General features: G+C 57.7%; 3 protein-coding genes, 2 non-coding genes and 1 pseudogene across 6 annotated transcripts; 4 read left to right on the forward strand and 2 right to left on the reverse strand.

Annotated features, from left to right (window-relative positions):
- The first annotated feature begins 2,110 nt into the window (after positions 1–2,110).
- Positions 2,111–9,746, forward strand: P2RY11 (purinergic receptor P2Y11). Of its 2 annotated transcripts, XM_004277344.4 has the most exons (13): positions 2,111–2,263; positions 2,352–2,522; positions 3,012–3,113; positions 3,306–3,356; positions 3,464–3,634; positions 4,304–4,380; positions 4,577–4,684; positions 4,793–4,916; positions 5,009–5,087; positions 5,207–5,336; positions 5,410–5,576; positions 5,667–5,753; positions 8,333–9,746. In XM_004277344.4, the coding sequence occupies exons 1-13, from the start codon at positions 2,246–2,248 to the stop codon at positions 9,436–9,438; spliced, it is 2,391 nt and encodes a 796-aa protein (XP_004277392.2). In that variant the 5' UTR covers positions 2,111–2,245; the 3' UTR covers positions 9,439–9,746. The 2 variants fall into 2 exon arrangements, with proteins under 2 accessions (XP_004277392.2, XP_004277721.1); XM_004277673.4 differs by lacking the exons at positions 2,111–2,263; positions 2,352–2,522; positions 3,012–3,113; ... (7 more) ...; positions 5,410–5,576; positions 5,667–5,753 and adding an exon at positions 5,879–6,444.
- Positions 3,158–3,243, forward strand: LOC117195765 (small nucleolar RNA SNORD105). The gene has a single exon (XR_004475588.1). It is a non-coding gene; the product is annotated as a small nucleolar RNA SNORD105 (small nucleolar RNA).
- LOC117195767 (small nucleolar RNA U105B) lies at positions 4,418–4,497 on the forward strand. The gene has a single exon (XR_004475590.1). It is a non-coding gene; the product is annotated as a small nucleolar RNA U105B (small nucleolar RNA).
- Positions 9,747–14,132, reverse strand: EIF3G (eukaryotic translation initiation factor 3 subunit G). The gene is made up of 11 exons (XM_004277345.3): positions 14,046–14,132; positions 13,860–13,906; positions 13,276–13,359; positions 13,076–13,164; positions 12,866–12,925; positions 11,769–11,873; positions 11,490–11,679; positions 10,656–10,763; positions 10,406–10,542; positions 10,213–10,319; positions 9,747–9,862 (listed from the first exon to the last, which is right to left on the reverse strand). Exons 1-11 carry the CDS (start codon positions 14,063–14,065, stop codon positions 9,847–9,849), a joined length of 963 nt encoding a protein of 320 aa, XP_004277393.1. The 5' UTR covers positions 14,066–14,132; the 3' UTR covers positions 9,747–9,846.
- Positions 14,133–17,963: 3,831 nt separating this feature from the next.
- LOC125963821 (thimet oligopeptidase-like) lies at positions 17,964–20,821 on the forward strand (annotated as a pseudogene).
- Positions 20,822–20,897: 76 nt separating this feature from the next.
- Positions 20,898–21,440, reverse strand: LOC101270475 (CAP-Gly domain-containing linker protein 1-like; the record flags this gene model as incomplete). The annotated part of the gene is made up of 1 exon (XM_033400712.2): positions 20,898–21,440. A coding segment is annotated over one exon (543 nt), but the record flags the coding sequence as incomplete, so codon positions are not given.
- Positions 21,441–26,171: the final 4,731 nt, after the last annotated feature.

Consider the following 26,171-nt stretch of genomic DNA (forward strand, 5'->3'; position numbering starts at 1 on the left):
GGTTCGATCCCTAGTCTGGGAACTAACATCCCACAAGCCGCGTGGTACAGTCAAAAAAAATAAATAAATAAAGACACAACTGGAAATAGCACAGATTTAGGAAGCAACTATGTGTTCAAAATGTGGTCACAGGACTTCCCTGGTGGTGCAGTGGTTAAGAATCCGCCTGCCAATGCGGGGGACATAGGTTCGAGCCCTGGTCCAGGAAGATCCCACATGCCATGGAGCAACTAAGCCCGTGTGCCACAACAAGTGAACCTGTGCTCTAGAGCCCTCGAGCCACAGCTACTGATCCCACGTGCCACAACTACTGAAGCCCGCGCGCCTAGAGCCTGTGCTCCACAACAAGAGAAGCCATCACAATGAGAAGCCCGTTCACCGCAACAAAGTGTAGCTCCCACTCGCTGCAACTAGAGAAAGCCTGCGTGCAGCAACGAAGACCCAACGCAGCCAAAAATTAATTAATTAATTAATAATAATAATAATCTACCTGCCAATGCATGGGACTCGGGTTCGAGCCCTGGTCCAGGAAGATCCCACATGCCACGGAGCAACTAAGCCCGTGCGCCACAACTACTGAGCCTGCGCTCTAGAGCCCGCAAGCCACAGCTACTGAGCCCACGTGCCACAACTACTAGAGCCCGTGCACCTAGAGCCCGTGCTCCGCAACAAAGAGAAGCCACCACCATGAGAAGCCCGCGAAACGCAACAAAGACTAACCCCCGCTCACCGCAACTAGAGAAAGCCCACACGCAGCAACGAAGACCCAACGCAGCCAAAAATAAATTAATTAATTAAAAAAACAACAAAAACTAAAAACAAAATGCGGTCACACACGCACACACCACGACTTAAAGGAAAATACCCCGTGGGCTGAGCGTGTCTGTAAATCTGCATCAGGCATGTACACACCCAGGTACACATGGTCACACACTGGCAAGCGCAGAGACACAAACCAGGCACACGGCGAGCCCCTGATACCCGCCCACAGCCCAGCGCAAGTTTCCATTTATCTCCCACACACACTCTCACATCCTCACACAGGTCAGGTCCTGCAGGGCCGAAAACAGACAGAACAAAGTGACTCACGTAGAGCCCCCACCAGGCTAGGGTCTCCGACTTGTAAGAAGGCCTCCCCGACTAGCAGTCTCCTCCCATTTCCTACAGTCCTGAACTCGCAACCCGAGTGGCCTCCCGGGCTGAAGGAGGAAATGGTCGTCCCAGATCTGAGAGAGGCTGCCAGGCTGGGCTCCCGGCCTGGGCTGGCGCCCCCCCCACCACCACGCTGGGCCCCCTCCAGCTTCCCCCACTGGCAGCAGAGAGAGAAGAAACCTCCTAAGTCAAGGAGAGGGGATGACAGGAGGGAGAGAGAGTCAGAGAGACAGAGAAGGAGAAACGTCTGGGAGATCGGGAGAGAGATGGGAGATGGGGATAGAGATGAGAAGAGAGAAATGGGGATAGGGACAGACAGAGAGAGGAGAAAGATGGAAACTTACAGATGACGAAGGAGACAATTTTTGGCAAGTTCAAAGCTGGGGAGAGGGAGACAGAGACAGATGGAACAGGGAGAGAGATGTTGGGGGATCTCTTCCCCCCACCCGAAGGTTCTGGGGAAGAAGCCAGAGGCCTGAGGCCAAGGCTGGGGCTTTGAGCGGAAACTGGGAGGGGGTGAATTATTCACGAAGCTACCGCCTTGCTCTGAATTTCCAGAAGGTGATGTGGAATTTCCATCCCTCAGCCCGTCCGCAGACAGGGCCCCCGCGGGGGACAGCTGGTCCTCAGGACCTGGGGCCTAAATGAGTAACTGCCAAGGTGCTATCCCCTTTTCGGGTCCCCAAGTGCCTGGCGCCAGTGTGCCAAGTACTGTGCATACATCATCTCTCTTAATTCGCGGGTCAGAGAGGAAATGATGATCATCCTCACTTTGGGATACTTTAGGAGCCTTGGAGTGGAGAACGTGTGCCTCAAAATCGCACAGCTGGTGGAAATGGCCGAGGCGGGATTCGAACCCATGGCTCATTTCGAACCGTGCCGCCCCCCCCCCCCCCGCCCCGGTTTCCACAGAAACAGGCACCAGGTGTCTCCATAGCAACCCCTCCGAGGTTTCCCGCGACCTGGTGCGCAAGCCCATGTAGTGACGTCATCACGCAGCGGCGCCTCACGTAGTCGCCTCGCCGGCGCCGGAAGTGAGCTGTGCGGCGCCGGAAGCAGCCAGCAGAAGAGGCCTCGAGGAAGAGATGGTGGCATGGGGCAGTCGGGGCGGGTGAGGCGCGGCGGCCGGGAAAGCGGGCAGCGCGGGTGGGGTCCCGGCGGTGGCTGCAGTGCTCACCTCTTGCCTCTCGCCCCCGCAGTCCCGGCACCAGAAGCGGGCGCGCGCCCAGGCGCACCTCCGCAACCTCGAGGCCTATGCCGCACAGCCGCACTCTTTCGTGTTCTCTCGGGGCCGCGCGGGTCGCAGCGTCCGACAGCTCAGCCTGGACTTGCGGCGGGTCATGGAGCCGCTCACCGCCACCCGCCTGCAGGTCTGCATCGCCCAGCCCATCTCCACCCGCTGTGGGCCCCGTCCTCTGTGGGGATGGCTCCATCCTCGAAACCGCGCGAGGCCTCAGTCTCCCTAGCTGGAGAAAGGAGCCCTTAATGGGGACCATCGTGGCTGCCTCTCGGGGCTTTGAGTGGCAGCAGCGAGGGCGAGCAGATGAACCGCGCGCAGCTTGGCTGGGTGCCTAGGACTGGTGGTTAAGAGGGGACTCAGGAATCAGCAAGGCTGGCTTCTCTCAAAAGCCTCGGTCAAGTTACTTAACCTGTCTGGGCCTCAGCTGGCTGTCGAGGGACAGAGGCGGTGCTCAGATTCAAGTCTGACTGGCTCTAGAGGCCAAGAGCATTGCACTCTTCTCTCCTCCCCCCTTCTTCCGAGGGTTAAGTGCAAGAAAGGGCATAACAGCTTAAGCGTATAGGCTTTGTTCAATAAGGGGATATCAGTGATCATCCCTTTTTCTTTTCATCGTTTCCAGATTCGAAAGAAAAACTCTCTGAAAGATTGTGTGGCAGTGGCTGGGCCCCTTGGGGTCACACACTTCCTGATCTTGAGCAAAACGGAGACCAGTGTCTACTTTGTGAGTGGATGCTCTCACCCTTCACTCCCCCACCCCCTCCTCCTCCCCCAGCTCTCATGATGACCCCTTGTGCCTCTGAGCTGCCGTGATTCTGGCTTCAAAGTAAACGCTCTGAAGAGATGGGCAGAGGTTCGCATTCCCTCTGCTCCCTAGTTGGACACCTTGACCCTCACTGATCCTTTTTTTCTGTAGAAGCTGATACGCCTCCCGGGAGGCCCTACCTTAACCTTCCGGATCAACAAGGTAAGGACTAGAGGTGGTATGAGGCCTCCGAGGGGTAGGAGCTGGGTTTGGGGATTGCCCCAGCCACGTGTGCTTGGCAGTTATCCACTCGTCACCCTGTCCTGCAGTACACCTTGGTGCGTGATGTGGTTTCTTCGCTGCGACGTCACCGCATGCACGAGCAGCAGTTTGCCCACCCTCCTCTCCTGGTGCTCAACAGCTTTGGCCCCCACGGCATGCACGTGAAGCTCATGGCCACCATGTTCCAGAACCTGTTCCCCTCCATCAACGTGCACAAGGTGGGCTGGGCCAGGCAACAGTTACCACGCACGGGCCCTTGGGTTGATTGCTCAGTCTTCACCTCCTAGCATTGAGGGTGAGAACTCCGGGTTCTGAGGTCGAATCCCACTCATAGCGTTCTGTGACGCTGCGCAAGAGGCTTCCTCCATGAGCTGCCGTCCCATCTGGCAGGTGGAAAACTATGCCCATAGTGCTTTATTTCCTAAATGCACGTTGAGTGCTGGTCTAAGTAGAGTAGCGTGTATTGTGGCTCTATTTTACAGAGGGGGAAACTGAGGCTGACAGAGGTGAAGTCACTAGTCTCAGGTCAGATACGAGGGAGAAGAAGGCAGGACCAGATTTTTAAATTTGTCTGGCAGCAGAGCCCCTGCTTCTAATCCGTGGCACCAGTGGATCTCAAATTAGCCTTGTTAGATGCCAGTCACCAGGAAGTCCGGTGTCGACGGCCTCAGTGGGCCTCGGACCCAGGATTTCTAGCCAACGTCCAGGTAGCCCATGGACACCAACTGCAGCCCCATCCATCCCTGCAGTGCTCTCAGCACTCTGTGCCCTTTTACTGTGAGGTTTCAGGAGTGCAGCCATAGCCGGGGCTTGGCACGGGCTCCAGCACACAGTGGGGCCTGGGTGCAGCTCACGTGGCGCCATGCCTTCTCTTCTCTCCCTTCCAGGTGAACCTGAACACCATCAAGCGCTGCCTTCTCATCAACTACAACCCTGACTCCCAGGAGCTGGATTTCCGCCATTAGTGAGTCTGGGGTGGGGTGGGGTGGCGGGTGTGGCCCCGCTCTGCAGCTGATGACAGCACGGCTGCTGAGCCTCTGTGATTGCGTAGTTTCAAAGTATACGCTCTGATGGACCATGGAAAGGGTGTGTGGGGGGTGGAGCTGCCCCGCGACCCCATGGCTCCTGACCCCCGTTCCCCCTCGCTCTGACCCCTGCAGTAGCATCAGAGTTGTCCCTGTGGGTGCAAGTCGTGGGATGAAGAAACTGCTTCAGGAGAAGTTCCCCAACATGAGTCGCTTGCAGGACGTCAGTGAGCTGCTGGCCACGTGAGGAGGGCTCAGGGTGGGGGCAGGGGGCCACCGCACGCCAGCGGGCCCCAGAGCTGTCCCAGGAGCCCGGGATCCCCTGCTGAGCCCCGTGTGTGCCCCACACAGGGGCGCAGGGCTGTCCGAGAGTGAAGCGGAGCCGGACGGCGAGCACAACATCACGGTGCTGCCCCAGGCCGTGGCAGGGCGCGGCAACATGCCAGCCCAGCAGAGCGCAGTGCGGCTCACCGAGGTGAGGCCCCGCCCAGGCAGGCCCGGTGGCTTCCCCCAGTCTTAAGGAGGGACTGACACACACTCCCCCAACCCCCTCCCCCGTTCCTCCAGATCGGGCCTCGGATGACACTGCAGCTCATCAAGATCCAGGAGGGTGTAGGAGAAGGGAACGTACTGTTCCACAGTTTTGGTGAGGACGGGGCTGGAGGGGCACCGGGGTCTGAGGCCTGATCGAAGGTGGGTCTCAAGGTACTGGGGGGCTCACCTGGATCTTGGTGAAGGCCTCAGTGGCTGTCTCTTCCCATTTAGTGCACAAAACAGAGGAGGAACTGCAGGCCACCCTGGCAGCCAAGGAGGAGAAGCTGCGGCTCAAGGCCCAGAGGCAGGACCAGCAGGCCCAGAACGTTCAGCGCAAGCGAGAGCAGCGAGAGGCCCACAGGTGTGTGGTCGCCAGGCGGATGAGGCGGGGTCCTGGGCGCAGGCTGCCACGTTGACCAGTGTTCCTCCTCCAGGAAGAAGAGCCTGGCGGGCATGAAGCGGGCACAGGCAGAGGCTGATGGGGACAGCGATGCAGAGGACCCCGGGGCCCCTGCAGAGGCAGAGGGGGTCAGCCAGCAAGAGGAAGAGGAGGATGAGGCCGAGTATTTCCGCCAGGCTGTGGGCGAGGAGCCTGATGAGGGTGTGTGGCAGGCAGGGGTCAGTGTAGCTGGGCACCATGGGCTTGTCTGTCCCTGTGCCCTGGTGGCCCTGACACAGTCTCTTCCCACAGACATGTTCCCAAAGGCAGCCAAGTGGAGGCGGCCTGCCGGGCCCCCAGGCAAGAAGCGACAGGTAAAGGAACAGAAGCCTGACCGAGGCAGTGACCGGAGGCCTCCAAAGGCCAAGGGCAGACACCCGGGGGCCCAGGCCAAGGTGGGACCCAGAGGGGCTGCCCGGGACCACAGGCGAGGCCGACCGTGGCCACCTAAGAGAGTAGCCTGAGGCCAAGCCTGGGCGGCAGGTGGAAGGCCCCAGATCGGGGCCTGAGACATGCTGCCCTGGGCTCCCCATCTCCTGGGCCTCCAGGTGCAGCCCTCGGTTTCCTTTCATAAAGGAGAACTGTTTTCCTAACCTCCCCCTCTAATAAACTGATTTCTCATGAGTCTTAGTCTGTGCTTGAAATGGGGGGCCTGGTTTCTGCCCGAAGCCTGGGCCCATTTCCCCGACCCTGGGCAGTGGAGGTGCAGGGCCTTGTTTCACAGGCAAGGGTGACGGGCAGATTTGACCCTGCTTTGGTGCCTTGGCATCCTGGGCCCCTCCCCCAGCCTAGCAAAGGCCCCCACAAGCAGATGGGCCAGCTCTGGAGGATTGGGTGTCATGAGGAAGGAAACCGGGGGTGGAAGTGAGGCGTGTGCCCAGACCAGCTCTGCAGGCTGAAGAAGGTGCTGCTGGGAAGGGGAAGGGCCAGCAGCGCTGCTAGTAGCTCAGCAAAGGACCGTGTGCAGCACAGCACACTGGGCTGCAGACCCAGAGGCAGGCCATGCGGGCCATGGCCACCACCACCTCAGGTGAGGAGCCGGCACTGCTGTGAGCCAGGCACACATCCAGGGCCATGGGGGTGGAGGCGGCCGGCTCCCGGAGGGCAGAGGGGAGAAGGGGTTTAGAATCACGTCTGGACCGACTTCCTCCCAGGGCAGAGGGATGGGATAGGAAGGCAGAAGTGAGAGTGGGGTAGCCGACCGGGTCAGGGAAGGGGTACATGCACCTCGCACAGAGCTCCTGGCCAGCCTGCTGGACCAACTGGGAACAGGCCAATTCTCAGGTTGGAAAGTTGAGGCTGAGTGGGGTGTGTAAAGGGTCAACTGCAGAGCTCAGCTTCCCCCCGCACTGCTCAGTCCCAGGTGCTGTTCTGGGCACTGGGAAGCCAGTAGCAGGGCACTGCCTCACCCTCAGGAGGGAACATTCTGGGGATTTTTCTTACAGTGATCAGATGGAGTGACAAGCTGTGGCAAAAATATAAGCAGGGTAGGGGACCAAGGGTGCAGTCACAACGTTAGAGTGATCTCAGGTCCTCTCTCAGGACCAGACCAGGAGGAGGTGAGTGGGACAGCCTTAAGGATGCCTGTTGCCTGTGACTCAGCCGGTGCAAAGGCCCTGAGGCAGGCTGTGACTTAAGGAACAGCCAGGACACTGCGGTCCCAGGGAGCTGGGAGTGGGAAATGAGAGCCCTGGTGGGGTGGGAGGGATAGCTCCTGCAGGGCCTTGTGCGAAAAGGTGAGCGCTGGCTTTTCTTCCATGTGAGGAGGAAGCCAGGGAGGGCTGGGAGGATAGGGATGTGACCTGTCTCAGGTGCCCTTTGGAGGATGTGAGAGAACAGATGGGTGAGGACCAGAGCAGGGAGACCCGAGTGCAGCCAACAGGTAGATGGTGGGGGCTGGACTTGGGTGACACTAAGGGGGTGACGACTGTCAGATCGGACTGGGAGTTGTGTAGTGGGGTGGGATACTCACCTGGGCTCCCTCTCCTCCACCCCAGGCCCCGATGGCTCTGGGTGGTCACGGCCGGGTTACATGCGTCCCTGGTTCTTTTCCTTTACTTTTATTATTATTTATTTATTTGGCTGCATTGGGTCTTCATTGCTGCGCGCGGGCTTTCTCTAGTTGCGGCGAGTGGGGGCCACTCTTCGTTGTGGTGGGCGGGCTTCTCATTGTGGTGGCTTCTCTTGTTGCAGAGCACCAGCTCTAGGCGCACAGGCTTCAGTAGCTGTGGCTTGCGGGCTCTAGAGCGCAGGCTCAGTAGTTGTGGTGCACAGGCTTAGTTGCTCAGTGGCATGTGGGATCTCCCCGGACCAGGGCTCGAACCTGTGTCCCCTGCATTGGCAGGTGGATTCTTTTTTTTTTTTTTTTTTTTTTTATTTATTTATTTGCGGTACGCGGGCCTCTCACTGCTGTGGCCTCTCCCGTTGCGGAGCACAGGCTCCGGACGCGCAGGCTCAGCAGCCACGGCTCACGGACCCAGCCGCTCTGCGGCATGTGGGATCCTCCCGGACCGGGGCACGAACCCACGTCCCCTGCATCGGCAGGCGGACTCCCAACCGCTGCGCCACCAGGGAAGCCCCGGCAGGTGGATTCTTAACCACTGCGCCACCGGGGAAGCCTGCGTCCCTGCTTCTTGCTCCAACTGGTTCTTGATGGTGTGGGACACAGAGAGAGGCTGAATGAAGGACTCTGTGCTTCTAACCGCTCTGGGCCTCTGGGCCTCTTCGTACAGATTCCCTCTGTACGAAGGAGCTGTGGTTGGCCCCCCGCTCCTGGGTGTGGAAAAGTACTCAGCGGAGTATGCCCCGCAAAGGGCTCCTGGCGCACAGCCGGTATGGGTGTCACAGTGTTTCCGACTCTGAAGGCGGCGGGAGCCATGGTCAGAGACAGGCTGATGCAGCAACGCTCTCTGCCCCAGGTCCCACACACTGCCCAGCCAACTTCTCAGCGGCTGCTGACCACATCCTCAGCGGTTTCCAGGAAGACTTTCTGTGGCCCATGCTGGTGGCTGTGTTTCTGGTGGCCTTGGCTGGCAACAGCCTGGCCCTGTACCGCTTCTGCACCCAGGACCATCGCCCTTGGCACCCAGCCGTGATCTTCTCAGCCCAGCTGGCAGTCAGCGACCTGCTCTATGCCCTGACGCTGCCCCCGCTGGCCGCCTACTTCTACCCACCCAAACACTGGAGCTACGGGGAGACTGCCTGCCGCCTGGAGCGCTTCCTCTTCACCTGCAACCTGCTGGGCAGCGTCATCTTCATCACCTGCATCAGCCTCAACCGCTACCTGGGCATTGTCCACCCCTTCTTCACCCACAGCCAACTGCGGCCCAAGCACGCCTGGGCTATCAGTGCTGCTGGCTGGGCACTGGCAGCCCTGCTGGCCGCACCCATGCTCAGCTTCTCCCACCTGAGTGGGCCACAGCAGGAAGGCAAGTGCACTGTGGACAGGCCCCTTGCCTGCATCAAGTGCCTGGGGACAGCAGATGACAAGCAGCTTGAGGCCTACAGGGTCTACAGCCTGGCGCTCGTGGCTCTGGGCTGCGGCCTGCCGCTGCTGCTCAGCCTGGTGGCCTACGGCGCCCTCGGGCAGGCCGTGCTGCAGAGCCACGGCATGACAGCGGCCAAGAAGCTGCACGTGATGCTGCTGGTGGCCAGTGGCATTGCCCTCTACGCTAGTTCCTATGTGCCCTACTACGTCACAGGGGTGCTCAACGTGTATGCCCGGCAGCGCTGGAGAGCCCTCTGCCCAGGCTTTGCAAGTGCGGCCCAGGCTAAGGCGGCGCTGAGCTGGAGGACGTACGTGGCCCATCAGGTAACACGGGGCCTCGTTCCCCTGGCCATCTGCGTACACCCGCTGCTCTACATGGCTGTGGTGCCCAGCCTGGACTGCTGCCGCCGACGCTGCCCTGGCTGCGGGCAGGGGCAGGCCCCAGAGAACATGGAGTGCTCTGGCCAAGCCCTGCCTCTCAATGTCACAGCCACCCCCAAAACCTCGGGGCCCCAGTCCCCTGAGTTGAGTCTGTGACCTGGCCCATCTTCAGCCCCCTCCTCATCACGAGACACCGGAACCCAGCAGCAGAATGGAGGCTGAGAGCACAGCAGGCCCCTGGCTCTGATCCCCCAAGAGGCCCTGAGTCAAAACTTCCTCCCCAAGGCAAGGCCTGCAGTGGGACCAGGGAGCGCCCAAGCCAGAGCAGCAGGAATTGCCACCCGCAGCAGTAACCCCGGGCAGGGCCAGGGAGCAAACCCACAACAGACGGGGAAGGCGGGGAGGAGGCCTGGCCCCGCCCACCACAGTGTGAGTGATATCTGCGAATAAATGGAACAGCACAGGGTGGTGATCTTTTATTGCCCTCGGAGCCCCCTGCTTCCGGAGGCTGCCCTCTGCCACTGAAGGGTCCTGGGGGCTGGGGGCCGAGCAGCAGCAGCCGGCTTAGTTGGTTGACGGCCTAGAGAGAGAAACACGAGGTGGCTGAGGATGGGAAGTATGGGGGCTTCCGACCCCTAAGGGAATCCCAAGAGCACACCCTACACCCACACCACAGGGAACTCAACGGGGATGAGGGGGACAGGGCAGGACAAGACCGGGTGGCAGCGCAGAGCACACGACGAGCCAGACCGGCGGGAAGGCCCCGCCGCGCATGGGCCGTGCGCCCCTCCGTGAGAGGAGAAGGACAGTAAATGACCTGCGCCCCAGGACAGCCTTTGTGGCTGTTAACCTGGCCTGGGGCCTGCAGTCAGCCTGAGCGTCTGTGGGCCGTGACACCGTGGGGGGGGTGGGGGAAGGCAGGGGTCTCACTTGGCCCACTCGACGTTGAGGATGAGGTGGTCGTAGCCGAAGCCGGACACCCCGGCAATGGCGCGAGCGGCGTCCTCGCGGCGGTGGAAGCTGATGAAGGCAAAGCCCTGGGGGAGGGGGTGGGGTCAGGGACACTCAAGGCACAACTGGGACCTATGGAGGACCCCTCCCCGCCCCCTGGCCGCCAGCCCACCTTGGACTGGCCGGTGGTCTTGTCCTTTGCCAGGTAGATGCGGGAGATGGAGCCGAAGGGCCGGAAGAGCTCCTGCAGGTCGGTCTCACGAGTGTCCTCGGACAGGTTGGTGACGCGGATGGTGGCATTGTCGTCGGCTGGGCGGGCAAGGAGAGGCATCTGTAAGGGGCCGGCCCCACCCGCGGGATAATCACAGGGTGCAGGGAGGTGCCCGCCCGCCGGCCCAGTGCCAGGGTGCTCGCCATCTCACCTCTGCGGTTGGGCTGCATGGATTCCCCGCGGCGGCTGGCTCCATCCCGCAGGCTCGGAGGCACATACTTCCCCGTCTTGTTCTGAGTGGCCGGCACAGGCTCCAGCTCTGGAGACCAAAAGCAAGGCCCAGTCAGGCCTCCCCGGCACAGACCTGCCCCAGGATGCTGGCGGCTCCAGCCACGGCCCCGCCCAAGCACCATCTGTCAAACCACAGATGATGGGTTGATTCCTTCAAAGCCTCGTGGTCACGACTTAAAGGTCATATGCAGGAAGCTGACACCACCTCAACACCCTGCCGGCGGCACAGGAAGAGCGAGAGAACCCACAGGGGTTGACAGCAATGTCCAGCCTCACAACACATGGGAAGACAGGTACACAGGGTTAGGGACAGCCCCCAGGTACCTGCCCCCGGGCAGGTGACAAGTGGCTGCTCACCTGGGTGAGTCTGCTGCTTGGTGTGGGCGTGCAAACACAGCGCACTCAAGTCAGGAAACTCACAGACACATCCGGGGAACAACCGTCTCCCCACCACTCACGGTGTATGTAGTCACACACGCGGCCGTGCCCACGAGCGGCTCTCACGGCCCCCAGTTAGGAGAGTCAGGTGACATCACCAGCAGTCAGAGCACCCACCTGCCAGTCTCTCTCACACAAACGAACGTGGCCTGTGGTCACAGCCTTGCAGTGCGGATGCTGTTGTGTGGGAGACGACAGCCCCAGCAGTGGCGGTCCCGTTCAGATGCCAGGTGACGACCCACGACTCTCCCAGAGGCACACACAATCCCCATCCTCCACCCCACAGCCTGCCAGCCGCATCCCCGGGCCCTGGCACCTCCGGGCAGCTTCTCCTTCTCGCCAGTGGACAGGCCCAGCTGCTCGGCCAGCTCCTTCTGCATGGGCCCCAGTGTGTCCTTGTAGGGGCAGCGGGTGGTCCAGTGGTCGCCCTTGCAGATGCGGCAGGACACAATCTTCTGGCCCTTGAGCTTGTTCATCGGGTCCTCCTCTTCCTGGCAGTTCAGATCCTGGTGGGGCAGGTCAGAGCAGCTCAGACTAGGCTGGCACAACCCCGACACCACCACCACCCTGGCCACCAGCCTCTTGGCCCACTTACCTCTTTGCTGGTTATGAATGTCATGGATACATCATCGCTGACAGTGGTGGTGGCCACATTGGGCCCTGGTGGGTCAAACTCTGAGTTCCCAAACTTCTTCCAGTTCTGAGCTCAGGGCAGGATAGGGGACAGGTTAGGGCAAGGACAAATGCGACCCCCCCCACCGGCACCCTAGACTTACAAGCGCCACCTCCAGGGTGTCTGGGCCTTGAACCCCACTCACCACCCTCCCCAAATGCTCCTCAAAGCAGTGGTGATGACAGTTCCTGTTCCCTGAGTGCCTGCCAGGCCCTAGCTTCACACCAGCTCCAGGAGGCAAGGGCAGCTCTCAGCCCCATGTTCCAGATGAGAGAACTGAGGCTCAGGGGGGAAACATCTCCACAGCCAACAGCTCCTGGTGGGGGCCGTGCAGGTAGCGGACCAGCCCCCACCATGGAGTGATGCGCAGGGGTGTGCAGGGTCACCCAGACTTCCAGGGGCCTTGAGCTAATTAAACAACCTGAACCTCAACTTCCTCCCCTATAAAAAAGGGACCACAATGCTCCCCACACCTCCCCGGAATGCTACGGGGACTGAATGAGAAAATACTTCCTGCAAAGCACCTGGGTCTAACACAGAGAAAGTACGCCGGGAATTGTGCCAAATGTATTTATTGCTATCACTTCTTCTGCTGTGACAGCCACCTGAGGGGAAGGCTTGGCTCTGTTCCTCCTGGTAGACAACCCAAGAGGAGTAAGAATCAAGCCCACCCACTGCTGCACCTGCTGGACTTTTCAGGGCCCCCCACAGACTGCAAACAGGCCTCAGTTGTGCTCCAGTAAAACAAGTACAAACAGTTAAACCCCACTTCTAAAAATAAAGGTACCGGGGAAAAGGATTCCTATTTTTCTCTGAGTCAGCCCTGGAGGCGCCCCCAAGACAGGGGAAGAAGGGTCTTACCTTCCTCCCCCTTCTTTTTTTTTTTTTTTTATTCTTTTCTATTTTTGGCCACACTACGCAGCATGTGGACTCTTAGTTCCCCGACCGGGCATTGAAGCCATGTTTCCTGCAGTGGACGCGCAGAGCCCTAACCACTGGACTGCCAGGGAAGTCCTTACCTTCCTTCTTGCCACAGCCTTTGAAGCCTTCCGGGTCTCAATTCTGAAGGTGCGAACAATCTGTAGACAGAAGGGGAGACGTGTGGGCTTCCAGCTCCTCAAGGTTCCTGGGGCCAGGGGATCTTCCTCATCAATGCACCCAACACACATCATTCTCTCCTTGTCCAAGTGCCCCCAAGCAAAGGGCACCCACCTCTTCCCCAGCCTCACCTTGAACTTCTTGCCATCCTCATCTATCTTGTACTCAGTCAGTGTCTTGATGTTTCCATTGATGACCTCCTTGGGAGACGGCAGTGGAGCTGGGAGAGGGGAAGACACAAGAGGAACTGAGCCCTGGGGAACGGGGACCAGGCAGGAAGGCGGCTGGGGAGAAGAGGCAGCCCAGGGACGGAGAGGAGTCTGTCACTCACCTCCCGGCAATAGTTCAGGCTCTGGGCTGGTATCCCCGGTGGCCAGAGGGATCCCCTTGAGGAGCTCGCTGGTGACACATTTGTCTGTGAAAGGGAGTGTAGGGAACAGGGATTAGATAGAGAGGCAAGAGCTCCCAAACCGAAATGGAGGGACCTTTGGGATGATGTCCGCACCAAGAGTTGAGAAAGGCGGGACCGAGGGCAGACGACTGGCCAGGAAGTGCCCTGGGATAGCCGTCCGGGGACACGAAGCTGGCTGTAGCAACTTCCAGCAATGGCAAGCATAGGGGATCCCTGGCACCCGGGCGCTAGTACAAAGGCAGGAGGGAGGCTGTTACAACTTCCTCCCCGGAGAAGGGGAGCAGCTGTGCTGGGATCAAGGATTTGGGCGGTGGCATGGGAGGAAGAGGTGAACGTCCGGAATTGGAGATAGGCTGGCCCGGATAAGGATGGCGCGGGGCAGGGGCTGGCCGTGAGGGGAGATGCAGGGTCAGACGGCGGTGCCAGGGTGGGGGATTGGAACAGGCAGCAGTGACGGCCTGGAGGGCTGGCTGTGGTGATCGGGGGCGACAGGGCAGACTCACCGTCCTCTCCCTCCTCTTCCACCTGATCGGCCCAACTGGGCTTCGAACTGCGGGGACAAGTTGGCCAGGAGGAGGGCTGGATGAGGCGCGGCCCGGCTCCCGCGGCCTCGGCGCATCCAGATTCTATAATACCCCCTAGAACGCCCAGTCCGCCTCCCAAGCCTCCCTCCATGACCCCAGACTCACTCAAAGTCTCCGGTCGGCATTGAGACACCTTCTCCACGCAGCCCAAGCCTGGGCCAAAGACCGGAAGTGGGAGGAGCACGAGACTTCCGATTCTGCTGCCTAGAGCAGCCCAACCGCTGTGCCCCACAGCGCCACCGTACGGACGGAGGTAGAGGCGCCGGCTGTGTGAGAGGTTGGGAGCTGGTACCCTGCTAGGTAGCTAAATAGAAGCGTATCTCATTTACGTTTTTTAAAAAATTAAAAATTAATAATAACAACAAAGCTCAGTTATTGAGCTTTAACTGTTTGCAGGAACTGTGGGGAGAAATTATTATTTCCATTTTGCAGCTGAAGAAACCAAGGCTCGTCTTCCTTGTCTGGAAAGAGATTTCCTGATTCAAATGATCAAGATGTCGTGGCTCCCTCAACCATTCTTCCTCCTTTAGTAACTTTTTTTTTTTTCAGCTGCGCCACGGGGCTTACAGGATCTTAGTTCCCCAATCAGGGATCAAACCCGGGTCCCCTGAAGTGGAAGCGCAGAGTCCTAACCACTGGACCACCAGGGAATTCACAGTAACATTCTTGGCTCCCTGGAATGATCTTTTCCATTTACTTGTTTACTGTCCAGCTCTCCCTCTAGAGCATGCATTCTCAATGGGAGTGATATGGCTCCCAAGAGGGCCAAAACTAATTCTTGGGTGGCGAAAACAAAACAAAACAGAACAAAAAAACCTTAGACATGACAATGGCTTGTGGCCCTCCAAAGCCAACCCTCCCTGACAAAATCTTATTCCTAAACATTTAATTTCTGTTGTTAGGGAGAAATTAAATGTAATTAGATTAAAACTGATTTAAATTAAAGATAATTCTATTTTTCTCCTATAGAGAGGCAATAATGAAAAAAATAGTAAAAACTGCTGTAGACTGCTGCAGAAAGCAGACATCTGCCTGTTTCATTCATCTCTGGGTCCCCAGCACCCACAGGGTATCTGAACTTAGTGCTCAATTAATGGGCATTTGGGATGGGGGAGGAACCATATTATAAAGGACTTTTTAAACTAGACTAAAGAGCATAGGCTCTTTATCCTGCAGGCTGCGGGGTGTGGGTGAGGTCCCTGACATGTTTTGAGTGGTGACCCAATGTGACCAGATTTTCTTGTGAGAAAGGTTATTCTGGAAGCCTGTAGAGGATAGAGTGGAAAGGAATAAATTAGCAGGAGTCCAGGAAGGAGGCTGGGAAAGTAAGTAAATAAAGAGGATGGTTGGGAATTCCCTGGCATGCAGTGGTTAGGACTTCAAGCTTCCATTGCAGAGGTCACAGGTTCGATCCCTAGTTAGAGAACTAAGATCCCGCAAGCCATGCAGCACCACAAAAAAAAAAAAAAAAAAAAAAGACAGAAAGAAAGAGAGTGTCCACACAGCAGAAACTATTATAAAGTTTGTACAGAGAACCTATAAACATTTGTGCAAACTCACTCAAGTTTACTCCAAGGAATGCAAAATCCAAACAATGTAGCAGATGGGCAAAACTGTAAAAGATGTATCTTACCCAATGGTAGCAAAGATGTAGAGAAAAAGACACTCCGACACTTTGTTATTCCGTGAAATTATGCAAATTCTTTGGATGGAATATTGACAACATCTGCTAAAACTTAAATGCACATATGTATTTTCCTTTGAACTAGCTAATAACTCAACCTGTGAGAAAAACTTGTAAATGTATGCAAAGATGTGAGAATAAGCTATCCGGGCAGTATTGTTTATGATAACAAAAACTAGCAACGCCTATCTGTCCGTTCATGGGGCTGTTTAAATAGATTAAGACATACTATGCTGTAATCTATTAAATGCTATGCAGTCTTTAAGGAAGTAGATCTCTTTGTGGTCATGTTAAAAAATATATCTGAGGGACTTCCCTGGTGGTCAAACGGTTAAGACTCCACGCTTCCAATGCGGGGCACACACGTTCGATCCCTGGTCAGGGAATTAAGATCCCACATGCCAGCACGGTGCGGCCAAAAAAAAAAAAAAAAAATATATATATATATATATATGATAAGGAGAGAAAGCAAGATATAAAATGGCAAATGCTATAGGAAACAATTTTGTAAATCTTTAATAGCACATATATATGTAAATATATGCAAACTATTTTTGGAAAAGAAATATCAAACTGTTGCTAAGGGATGCTTTGAGAGGAAGCCATTAGGAAGGAAAAGCTTATTTTCGGAATTTTCTGTTGTATTTAAAATTTTTATCGTGTGATTTTTTTTGGTTTAAATACAAACACATACATAACTATAAAATTATACTTTGTATATTAATATATAGCACATATTCATGTAATACATGCGAGATGTAACATATAAATGTATTTTAATATGTTTTTCATATCCAGGAACTTGCACTTCTTCTTCCAGGACTGGCCCAAGGAAATACACATCCAAGTCCACTAAATTATCTGTAAGAAAGTGTCCAGCACAGTGTGGCTTAAAGGATTGGAAAATTGAAAGCTGCACAACCATCATGATTAAGGGATTAGCTAAATGTCGCCCCACTCATATGAGCACCACCCCTTGAGGGAAAACTGTGCCCATTTCTCGCTGCCCAGAAGGACGTTAACCACTAAACACTGATGCTTCTGGGTGTTTCAGTTTGGCCTCATCTTTACAGGCATACTTCGTTTCATTGCGCTTTGCAGATTTTTTTTTACCAGTTGAACGTTTGTGGGAACCCTGTGTTGTCAGATAATGGTTAGCATTTTTAGCAATATTTTTAAATTAAGGGTTTTTTAAAATATTTATTTATTTGGCTGCATCAGGTCTTAGTTGCGGCACACGGGATCTTCCTCGCTGCGGTGCGCGGGCTTCTCTCTAGTTGTGGCACAAGGGCTCTAGAGCACATGGGCTCAGTAGTTGTGGCGCCAGGGCTTAATTGTCCCATAGCATGTGGGATATTAGTTCCCCAATCAGGGATCGAACCTGCATGCCTTGTATTGGAAGGCAGATTTCTAACCACTAGACCACCAGGGAAGTCCCTAAGATTTATTTTTTTTTTAGACATAATGCTATCGTGCACTTAATAGACTACAGTACAGTGTAAATGTGACTTTTATATGTACTGGAAAACCAAAGAAAAAACTGTGACTCATGATATTCTCTTTATTGATTGATCCATTGATTGATTTTTTTTTTTTTTTTTTTTTTCGGTACGCGGGCCTCTCACTGTTGTGGCCTCTCCCGTTGCGGAGCACAGGCTCTGGATGCGCAGGCTCAGCGGCCATGGCTCACGGACCCAGCTGCTCGGCGGCATGTGGGATCTTCCCGGACCGGGGCACGAACCCGTGTCCCCTGCATCGGCAGGCGGACTCTCAACTACTGCTCCACCAGGGAAGCCCCCATTGATTGATTTTGATATTTGCTTTACTGCAGTGGTTCACGACCAAATCTGCAATATCTCTGAGGTATGCATGTACTTCCTTTTCAGTATTCTTTCTGTATGGAATACTTTTTCTTTTCTCTTTCTTTCTTTTTTTTTTTTTTTCTTTTCTTTTCTTTTTTTTTTTTTGGCTGCACCGTGCGGCATGCGGGATCTTAGTTCCCCGACCGAGGATCGAACCCGTGCCCCCTGCAATGGAAGCGTGGAGTCTTAACCACTGGACCACCAGGGAAGTCCCTGGAACACTTTTTCTTAAACATCAAGTGTGTATTATTTTTTTCTAAAAATCAGGAATTTTCCAAGGAATAATATGCCCAGGGAAGCATAGGGCAGTGGGGAGAAGCCTGAGTCCAAGACTGAATGGAAAAACGTCCCCGAGCCCTTCTTTTGGTCCTTTTCATGGCACAAACATTCTTTCCACATCCAGAATCTCCACAGGACAGCAGCCAAGACAAGGGCAGAAGCAACCCCTGCAAAAGGCATGAGGAGGAGAGCGTGGACATGCGGGGTGTGCCATCCCTTGGAAATTCAGCAGCAGCTTCGGGGACTCACTGGATGTCCACGTGGAATTCCACTTCTCAGTATTCTTCATAAGAGCCACAAATACACGTCCACAAAAGACCACGCATTAGAGTGTGTACATAGCAGATTTAGTCACAATGGCCAAAACTGGGAACAATTTGAATTCGTTTCTGCCATAACAAAATACCACAGATTGAATGGCTTATAAACAACAGCATTTTATTTTCTCACAGTTCTGGACGCTGGGGATCTGAGATCAAAATGTCGTTCTGTGGCCTCTCTCCCTGGCTTGTGGATGGCTGTTTTCTCCCTGTGCCTTCACATCCTCCTTATAAGGACACCAGTCATATTGGTTTGGGCCCGCCCTAATGACCTCATTTTACTTATCTTTTTTTTTTTTTTTTTTTTTTTGCGGGCCTGTCACTGCCGTGGCTCCTCCCATCGCGGAGCACAGGCTCCGGACGCACAGGCTCAGGGGCCATGGCCCACGGGCCCAGACACTCTGCGGCATGTGGGATCTTCCCGGACCGGGACACGAACCCGCGTCCCCTGCATCGGCAGGTGGACTCTCAACCACTGCGCCACCAGGGAGGCCCTACTTATCTATTTTTTAAAATATAGTTAAGTATAGTTGATTTACAGTATTGTGTTAGTTTCAGGTGTACAGCAAAGAGAGAGGGAGAGAGGGAGGGAGAGAGGGAGAGGGGCAGAGGAGGGGGACTCCCTCCCCCTCCCATCCTCTCCCCACTGCTTTCTCTTCTTTCTGCTTCAACAACAACCAGGCGCCTTTTAGATCAGCCCTGAAGTCAACGTTGATGCTTGGACGGCCTGACCTCCCTGCTGACCTCCAGCCCGGGACCACCGCTGGGAGTTGAGGTCTGCGGGGCCCTGGGCGGCGGGCTGCACAGGCACCTCCTCTGATGCCCAATCTCTCCTTGCTTACGAGGCAGCTGCCAGCTACCCTCCCTGACTCCCCAAGAATTTGAGCCTTTTTAATATGTGTCGATAATGCCATGAGCTACTATTTAACTTTTCCACGAGGACCCATCTCCCGAAATGCAGTGGTTTTCAGCCTTGGCTGCACTAGAGAACCCCCAGGGAAGGGAGAGACGTCTCTCCCTCTCTCCCTCTCCCTCTCCCTCTGGGGTGATGCCCGATGAGCTCAGATGCACAGGTGGCCTCCCCATCCCCTCTCTGTGCCTTGCGTGGCGGCTGGGCCTTCTCGCTGTGGCCCGGGCACAGCCTTGACATTCAGACATCAGGTCCTGCATGGACACTTGTGTTTGGTCCATACCGCGTGTGGCTGCAGTCTGTGCTTCTCCCGTTTCGCATCTTCAGTAGATGGGGGCTGTGCATGAGCCCTTCATCCTCCCCGCAGACACCACTGGTGCTCGCTCGGCCTTGCGGGGGATGCGGGGGGCACCGGGGACAGTCCTGTGTCCCCGCCTTCTTGGGCTGCACACAGGCTACGTTGGTCCTGTGGTGACTGGGGGCTCCCAGGAGAACCCCACCACAGAACCGAAGAGGTGGCCCCGGAGAATATAGTTAGTTATATTTTAACTAAGGGGACGTACGCCTGGGGCCGGGCCTCACCAGCGAGCCACGGGCCACCTGCAGCAACAGGTGTCTCACCGTCCAGGCGCTGGGTGTTCGGGCGCCGTGGGGATGAGCTGCTGTCTGCATGGCAGCCGAGTTTGTATTGTTGAGCCCGGGGAGGCCCCTTGGTGACTCCTGGAGAGCCTGGCCGCATTTCTTCCTGCCCTTGGCCTTAGAACCCATCACGGTTCATGCCCTTTCTTGTTCCAAAAGGACCTGTGTTTATAAAGACCACGTGTTAGGACAGCACCAAAGTGTCTAGAAATCCGGGCCAGGAGGAGGAGGGAGGGGGATTGGCTGTGCCCGCCAGCGGCCTGAGAGCCCTGCCCACCCGCAGAGACCTGGCCCGACTCCAGGAGAACTGCGCGATCCTCGGGGAGCTGGTGAGGCTGCAGGCCCTGAAGTCCCGCCTGCTGGGGTTCCGCACGCATGCCGACTCCGTGCTGGAGATGAACATGGACAAGACCAGCCAGGTGGTGGCCACTGTCCTAGGTAACACCGCCTCCCCCTGAGTCCCAGTGGGGACGGGGTCAGGCGGACCTTGACCGGACGTGGTGCTGCCTGAGACCCCACTGTGTCAGCCCTTGGGGGTCACCTTCCCAGACCCTTCATTCTGCCTCGAGGGGCGCAGGGTCGGGGATGGCTGGGGGGCCGCCCCAGGGACGTAGCCGAGCCTCTCCCCTCCGCCCGCAGGTGAGCTGGCCCAGAAGCTGAAGCCCCTCGGGGAGCAGGAACGGGCCGTGATCCTGGAGCTAAAGAAGGCCGAGTGCCAGAGGCGGGGCCTGCACTTGGACGGCCCCATCAACGCCTGGGACCTGCGCTACTACATGAACCAGGGGGAGGAGACGCGCTACCGCGTGGACCAAACATGCTCAAGGAGTACTTCCCCATGCAGGCGCTCACACGCGGGCTGCTGGGCATCTCCCAGGAGCTGCTGGGGCTGACCTTCGACCTGGAGGAGGGCGCCACCGTGTGGCACGAAGACGTGAGGCTCTACATGGTCCGGGATGCGGCCTCGGGCAAGGTCCTCCATCGACAAGTTCTACCTGGACCTCTACGTCGGTGCGTGCGTGGGAGAACCTGCCGGCCATGGGCTGGGGCTCCTCTGCAGAAGCTGGGCCTCACCCCGCGTCCCTCCCCAGGGAAGGGAAGTCCAAGTTTGTATTGTTTGTATTTTTTTTTTAATATTTATTTATTTGGCTGCATCGGGTCTTAGTTGCGGCGCACAGTCTTCTCTCTAGTTGTGGCACACGGGCTCCAGAGCGCCCGGACTTGGTTGCCCCTCGGCACGTGGGATCTCAGTTCCCAGATCAGGGATCAAACCCGCGTCTCCACTACTCGGTCTCCAGTTTTGAGCTCTGTTTCTCCTTTCTTGATTGAGCCGGCCTCCGAAAGATTGGAAATAGATTCACTGGTGGTTTTTGTAAGGTTGCTGGTCTGAGGCGTAGCTGAAGGTTCCTTTGCGGTTGGCTGGGGCGATTTATGGGGAATATTTGAGGGGGTGGCTGGGGAAGAGGACACCATGCTGGCTGTCAAAGTGGACAGAGGCGAAGTCGCTCTGGAAGCATGAGTTGTCTGCAGGCCGTCCGCTTCGTCTTCTGCCTGTACCTTCCTCGTCAACTTTGAAGGTCCCGTGAATATGCCCCTTAAAGGCTCACACTGGAAATACCGAATTCCTGCCACTGAACCATCGCTCTTGCCTGTGGGTTCATCTAAAACGATCCCGGCCCATTGGCCTGGTGCGAACTGGGTTTCTCCCAGGAACTCGATAAATCCAGGCTTATTCCCATTCACCCAAACTCGCTCCCCAACTTGAAAATCATCCACAAACTCCTCTTGTGTCTCAGCAGACGGCCTGCTTCAGCCTGCAGCCGGGCTGCCTGCAGCAGGATGGGAGCCGCCAGATCGCCATCGCGGCCACGGTGGCCAACTTCACCAGGCCCACGCCCGACCCGCCCTCCCTACTGCAGCACGATGAGCTGGAGACCTACTTCCACGAGTTCCGGCAGGCGATGCACCTGCTCTGCTCCCAGGTCGGTGCGGGCGCAGAGCTGCAGGCAGGGGGCGGGGAGGGCCCGGGCGCCCGTGGTCCTCAGGCAGGCCCTCGCCACGGGATTCTTCCGCTGATGTCACCCCGCACGTGGGTCAGCTTCCATCATCAAACCCCACGTACTCGGTGCGTAAACAATGGAAATGGATGTCCTCGAGGTTCTGGAGGCAGGAAGACCCAGATCAAGGTGTCAGGGCTAGTTCCCTACATGTTAAATACATGTACTCAAGAGTTGCCTTTAAAAAAGACAAAAGAAAGGAACTGTTGCCTGCAAGTCTGGTGACAGCCGGTGATGAGAACCAGAGGGAAGGCTCTGGGGCCGGGAACGCCGCGCCCAGTGAGGCCCTGGGGCTGCTGCCAGTCTCGGTGGAGGCTCAGCAAGTCCCAGTGACTTCCCCACCTGGGGCCCCCAGCTGAGCGGCTGGGCCCAGGACCCACTGCTCGCTCAGTCTTCCTGCGGTCAGCCCTCCGTCCCGAGAGCGATGCTGTCACAGGCTGCACCGGAGCACGTGGGGACAGTTCACCGAGCTGTGCAGCCGTCACTACTGCCATGTTTTGGACCATTTCCATCACCCCAAATATGTCCCTCACGCCCTTAGCTATCACTCCTTCCCCTCACCAGCCCCTGACAACCAGGAACCCACTCGCTGACTCTGTGGATCTGCCTGTTCTGGACGTTTCTCCTCAGTGGTGTCACACCCTGTGTGTCCTTCTGTGTCTGGCTTCTCTCGCTGAGCATCGTGTTCTCAAGGTCCATCCACGTGGCAGCGAGTGTCAGGGCTTCACCCCTCTGCGTGGCTGAGGGACGTCCCCGTGTGTGGAGGGACATCTTATTACTAGTATGTTTATGAGCAGAAGGTTTTGACTTTGAAGTTCAGTCTATTAAACTGTTTTCTTGCACCTTTTGTATCCTATGGAAGAAATCCTTCTCTAACCCGAGGCACTAAGAGTTTCTTCTAAATTTTCTGCCTAGAAGTTTTGTAGTCAAGCTTTTCATTTTGTTGTTGTCCACTGTGGTGGAGTGTTTTCTGTGGTGTGAGGCTGGGGGTCACCCTCTGTCACCACGTTGTCGCCACCGATCCCCACGCGGTCACATGTGATATGCGTTTCTGTTTAGAGACACCTGGTCTGATAGCAGTTGTTGATTCACTCACGGCGGGGATGTAACCCTCGCCTAAAGGAAGTTCATCTAACACACGCACTGTCCCCGTGAGCACGTCACCGCCCTCCTGCACTTGGGACACCGGCCAACACTTCAGCTCTATGCTCGGAGCCGTGTTGAGCAGAGAAATCACCCCAAAAACACAAAAATGCACACATCGGGGCATTCAGCAGACCAAGAGAAGGACGCTTGTTTGCAGTTGGGGCTGGAACCAGAAGTTGGGGGTCGAGTGACCCAGGAGTGAGGAGGCAGCCTCTGCCCTGCTCCCTGGGGCCTGGGAAGGACATGCCGGGGTCACTGGGCTCGTGTGGACCCACACCTGCGGGGCCTGGGTTCCAGCCGCACTGCATCAGGTGCCGTGTCTTCAGGAAGAATTTCAGACGCAAGAGGAACAACGAGCACCTGCCAACGGCCGCCATCCGGATCCTCTGTGTCTGCGCCTTTGCCTCCTGGGCGCGGGGCTTTGGCTGGAGACTGTTGGCTCCGTGGGTGGGGAGGGGGCACGGTGACCCGCAGGACGGCTGGCTCTCTGCCTCACTGTGTCCCGGGCAGGTCTGTGGTCCAGGGTAAGGCCCTCCTGCAGCTCCACAGGCCGCTTTGCAGGCCGAGTTCGCCACAGGGAGCGGGACTTCGTGGAGGCACCTTCGCAGACGCTGGAGAACGGGGTGTGGGAGGTGGAGCCGCTGCTCAGGATGTCCCAGCACCACCGCACGGGCAGCGCCGTCCCCCAGGAGCTTCTGGACAAGCTCACCAAGTCCAGCAGGCCAACCCAGGTGCGGCCAGGCTGAGGGAAGGGAAGGGGGCTCCCGGACCACCCAGCTGGAAAGCGTGGCTTGGATGCAGAGCCAGCCCCTGGCCCCGTCTCCTTCCTCCTGCATGGAGGTGCATGGCGTCTCCTTCCTCCTGCATGGCGATGGGAGGCTGACGAGCGTGGCGTCTGCCTTCACCCCCTCCCTCCTCTCTGGGCTGAGCCCTGCGGCCCCGTGGGGTCCCAGTGGGCCCAGTCCCCCAGGGCCCGTCCCTTCAGGTCCTCCCAGCTGCCTGATACCCCTCTGCCCCCAGCGTGGACCCCAGAGCCCTCAGCTCTTCCCACCCCTGGTCCAGCCGGACAGGGTCCCTGCGGCGCCCTGGACAGGCGGGTGATGGGCAGCCCGGCCCCTCCCGGGTGGCAGCCCCGTAGGGTGAGGAGGGAGGCGGGCATGGTGAGCCACCCACGGTCGAGCGCGTCACCTCGGTGGGGGACGTGTGGCGCCGTGGCTGCACGCGTCTTGATGGCCGGGATCAGACCCAGCTCTGCCACCAACCGGCTGGGTCCCCGGAGGCCGGTCACTGGACCCCGTTGTCCCTGTTCACCCTCTGCAACGTGCGTGACCCGAGGACCCCCTCACAGGTGGTCGTGAGCGCTGACCGAGTCGGTTTGTGTGGAGGACAGAGAACAGTAAGGCCAGCAGATGAGGAAAGAGCTTGTCACTCGCGGTCCTGGGCAGGGGCCCGCCTCGTCCCCTAGGGCCTCCCGGGAGCACGAGGGTTCAGCAGCAAGGAGGGGAGGGGTGGCTGGGGACTGGAGCCTGAGGTGTGGGTCCCCGGTAAGAGCAGCTCAGGATCGGCTAGAATGACCCGGGGCTCCGGGCCTACCGGGCATGATGAGTGCAGGGGGACGGTGGCCCCGAGTGTGGGAGCCCCGTACAGAAGGGGCTGGGGTGCAGCCCTGCGCTGGCTGGTTTGCGTCAAAAGTGAAAGACACGGTTAACGCTTAACGCGGGTACCAGGCTCAACCCAGGGTTCAGCCACAGTTCTTGTTACTCAACACAAATGCTGTCCTGCTTTGGCCGGTGCTGTGCCTTGTGGTGGAGGAAACGGGACTCAGAGGACTGTGGAACTCTGGCATCCAGGGTGGGTTCTGGGCACGGGGGCCCCGAAGTCCTCCGGAGCGGCAGGCTCATGGAGCTTCGAGGCTGGGGGAGGCGGGGGTGTGGACCGTGGGGCTGCGCAGACTGCCTTGGCACCTGAGAACCACTGGCCGGAGGGACCACGGGGACGCCCGTGGAGGGGGGCGCCCAGGAGAGGCGGCCTGCTGGCGCGGGGCGGGGTCCTGAGTGCCGCCCCGCCCTCCCAGGGCGCCCTGTGCTCCTGCCCAGCAGTGGCCGGTGGGGCCGTGAGGCTGCAGGGAGGCCAGTACCCGGCACGGCGCCTGCTGCCCACAGAGGCCCGGTGTCCCTCGGGCTGCTTCTGAGCCAAGCGTGCCCGACGAGCCCCTCCTCCTGGCAGAGCCAGCGGGCACGGTCCCCCAGCGCCCCTCCTGTCCTCCGACAGGCACGTCTGCTCAGCCCGGGAGCGGGGCGGGCGCGCTGAGTCCTGGGCTGGGCAGGGCGCTCAGCCTGGGCAGGTCCTCGAGGCGCCCCGCCTGCTGCTGGCCCGGCAGGGGCCCCGGGGAACCGGCACCTTCCCCTGCACCCCACGTCGCTCCCTTCCCCAGGCAGGTCCATTTCTACCTGTTTCTGCAAACCAGATAGACCCTGAAGGGGCAGAAACTTAGCTCCGTTGAAATGGCTGAAGCTTAGGCTGTCACCTTGGGGTAACTCCTGAGGAGGGTCCTAACAGTTAGGACCCGAGGCCCTTTCTCTCCCATCTCCCTCCTCTCATCCGCCTCTTCTCCCTTAACCCCCCTCCGTGCCCCCGCACCCCCCCACCCCCCCCACCCCCGATCTCACGGCCGTCTTCTTCCTTCAGAAAATCAAGAGCATCAAGAAGCAGCTGAGTCTCCTGTGCATCGACTTCAACAAGAACCTGAACGAGGACACCACCTTCCTGCCCTTCACTCGCGAGGAGCTGGGTGCGTGCGGGCCCCGCGCGGGGGTGGAGAGGCGTCCGTGTGCCCCTGACCCCCGGGAGGGCCTTCTTCCCCTGAGGTGCTCAGACTGTTTGGGTCCCAAGGTTCTGGATCCTTCCTAGGGGAATGTGGAGGTCTGTCTACCGAGATTCTGCCCCGAAAGGGAGTTGTCCCTCGAGACTCCGCCCCCCCCCCGCTCTCTGTGATGTTTCTTTAATCTCACAGGGTCCTCCCCCACCTGACCCGGCGTGGGGTCTTGAAAGGCTGAGGCCTGGGTGGCTTTTTCAGCTTCTGCCCTCTTCCCCGAATGCTTTATTTTGAAAACTGCACACCTGTAGGAAAGTGGCAAGAATAGTACCAGGGAGACCCCGTGTGCTCCTCGGGCCCGGCCTCCCTACGTGGATGCCATGTGTGCTGTTCCTGCGCCGGGGCCTCCGGACACATCGCCAGGAGCAAGGGCGCCTCCTGAGTCCCCGGGTGCAGGCCCCCCTCGGGAAGCGGGAAGCTGTCCCCCAGCCGTCCCGATGGCGGTCTTTTTAAAAAATTAAT

This window comes from Orcinus orca, chromosome 3, assembly GCF_937001465.1.
Source record: "Orcinus orca chromosome 3, mOrcOrc1.1, whole genome shotgun sequence".
Lineage (NCBI taxonomy): Eukaryota > Metazoa > Chordata > Mammalia > Artiodactyla > Delphinidae > Orcinus > Orcinus orca.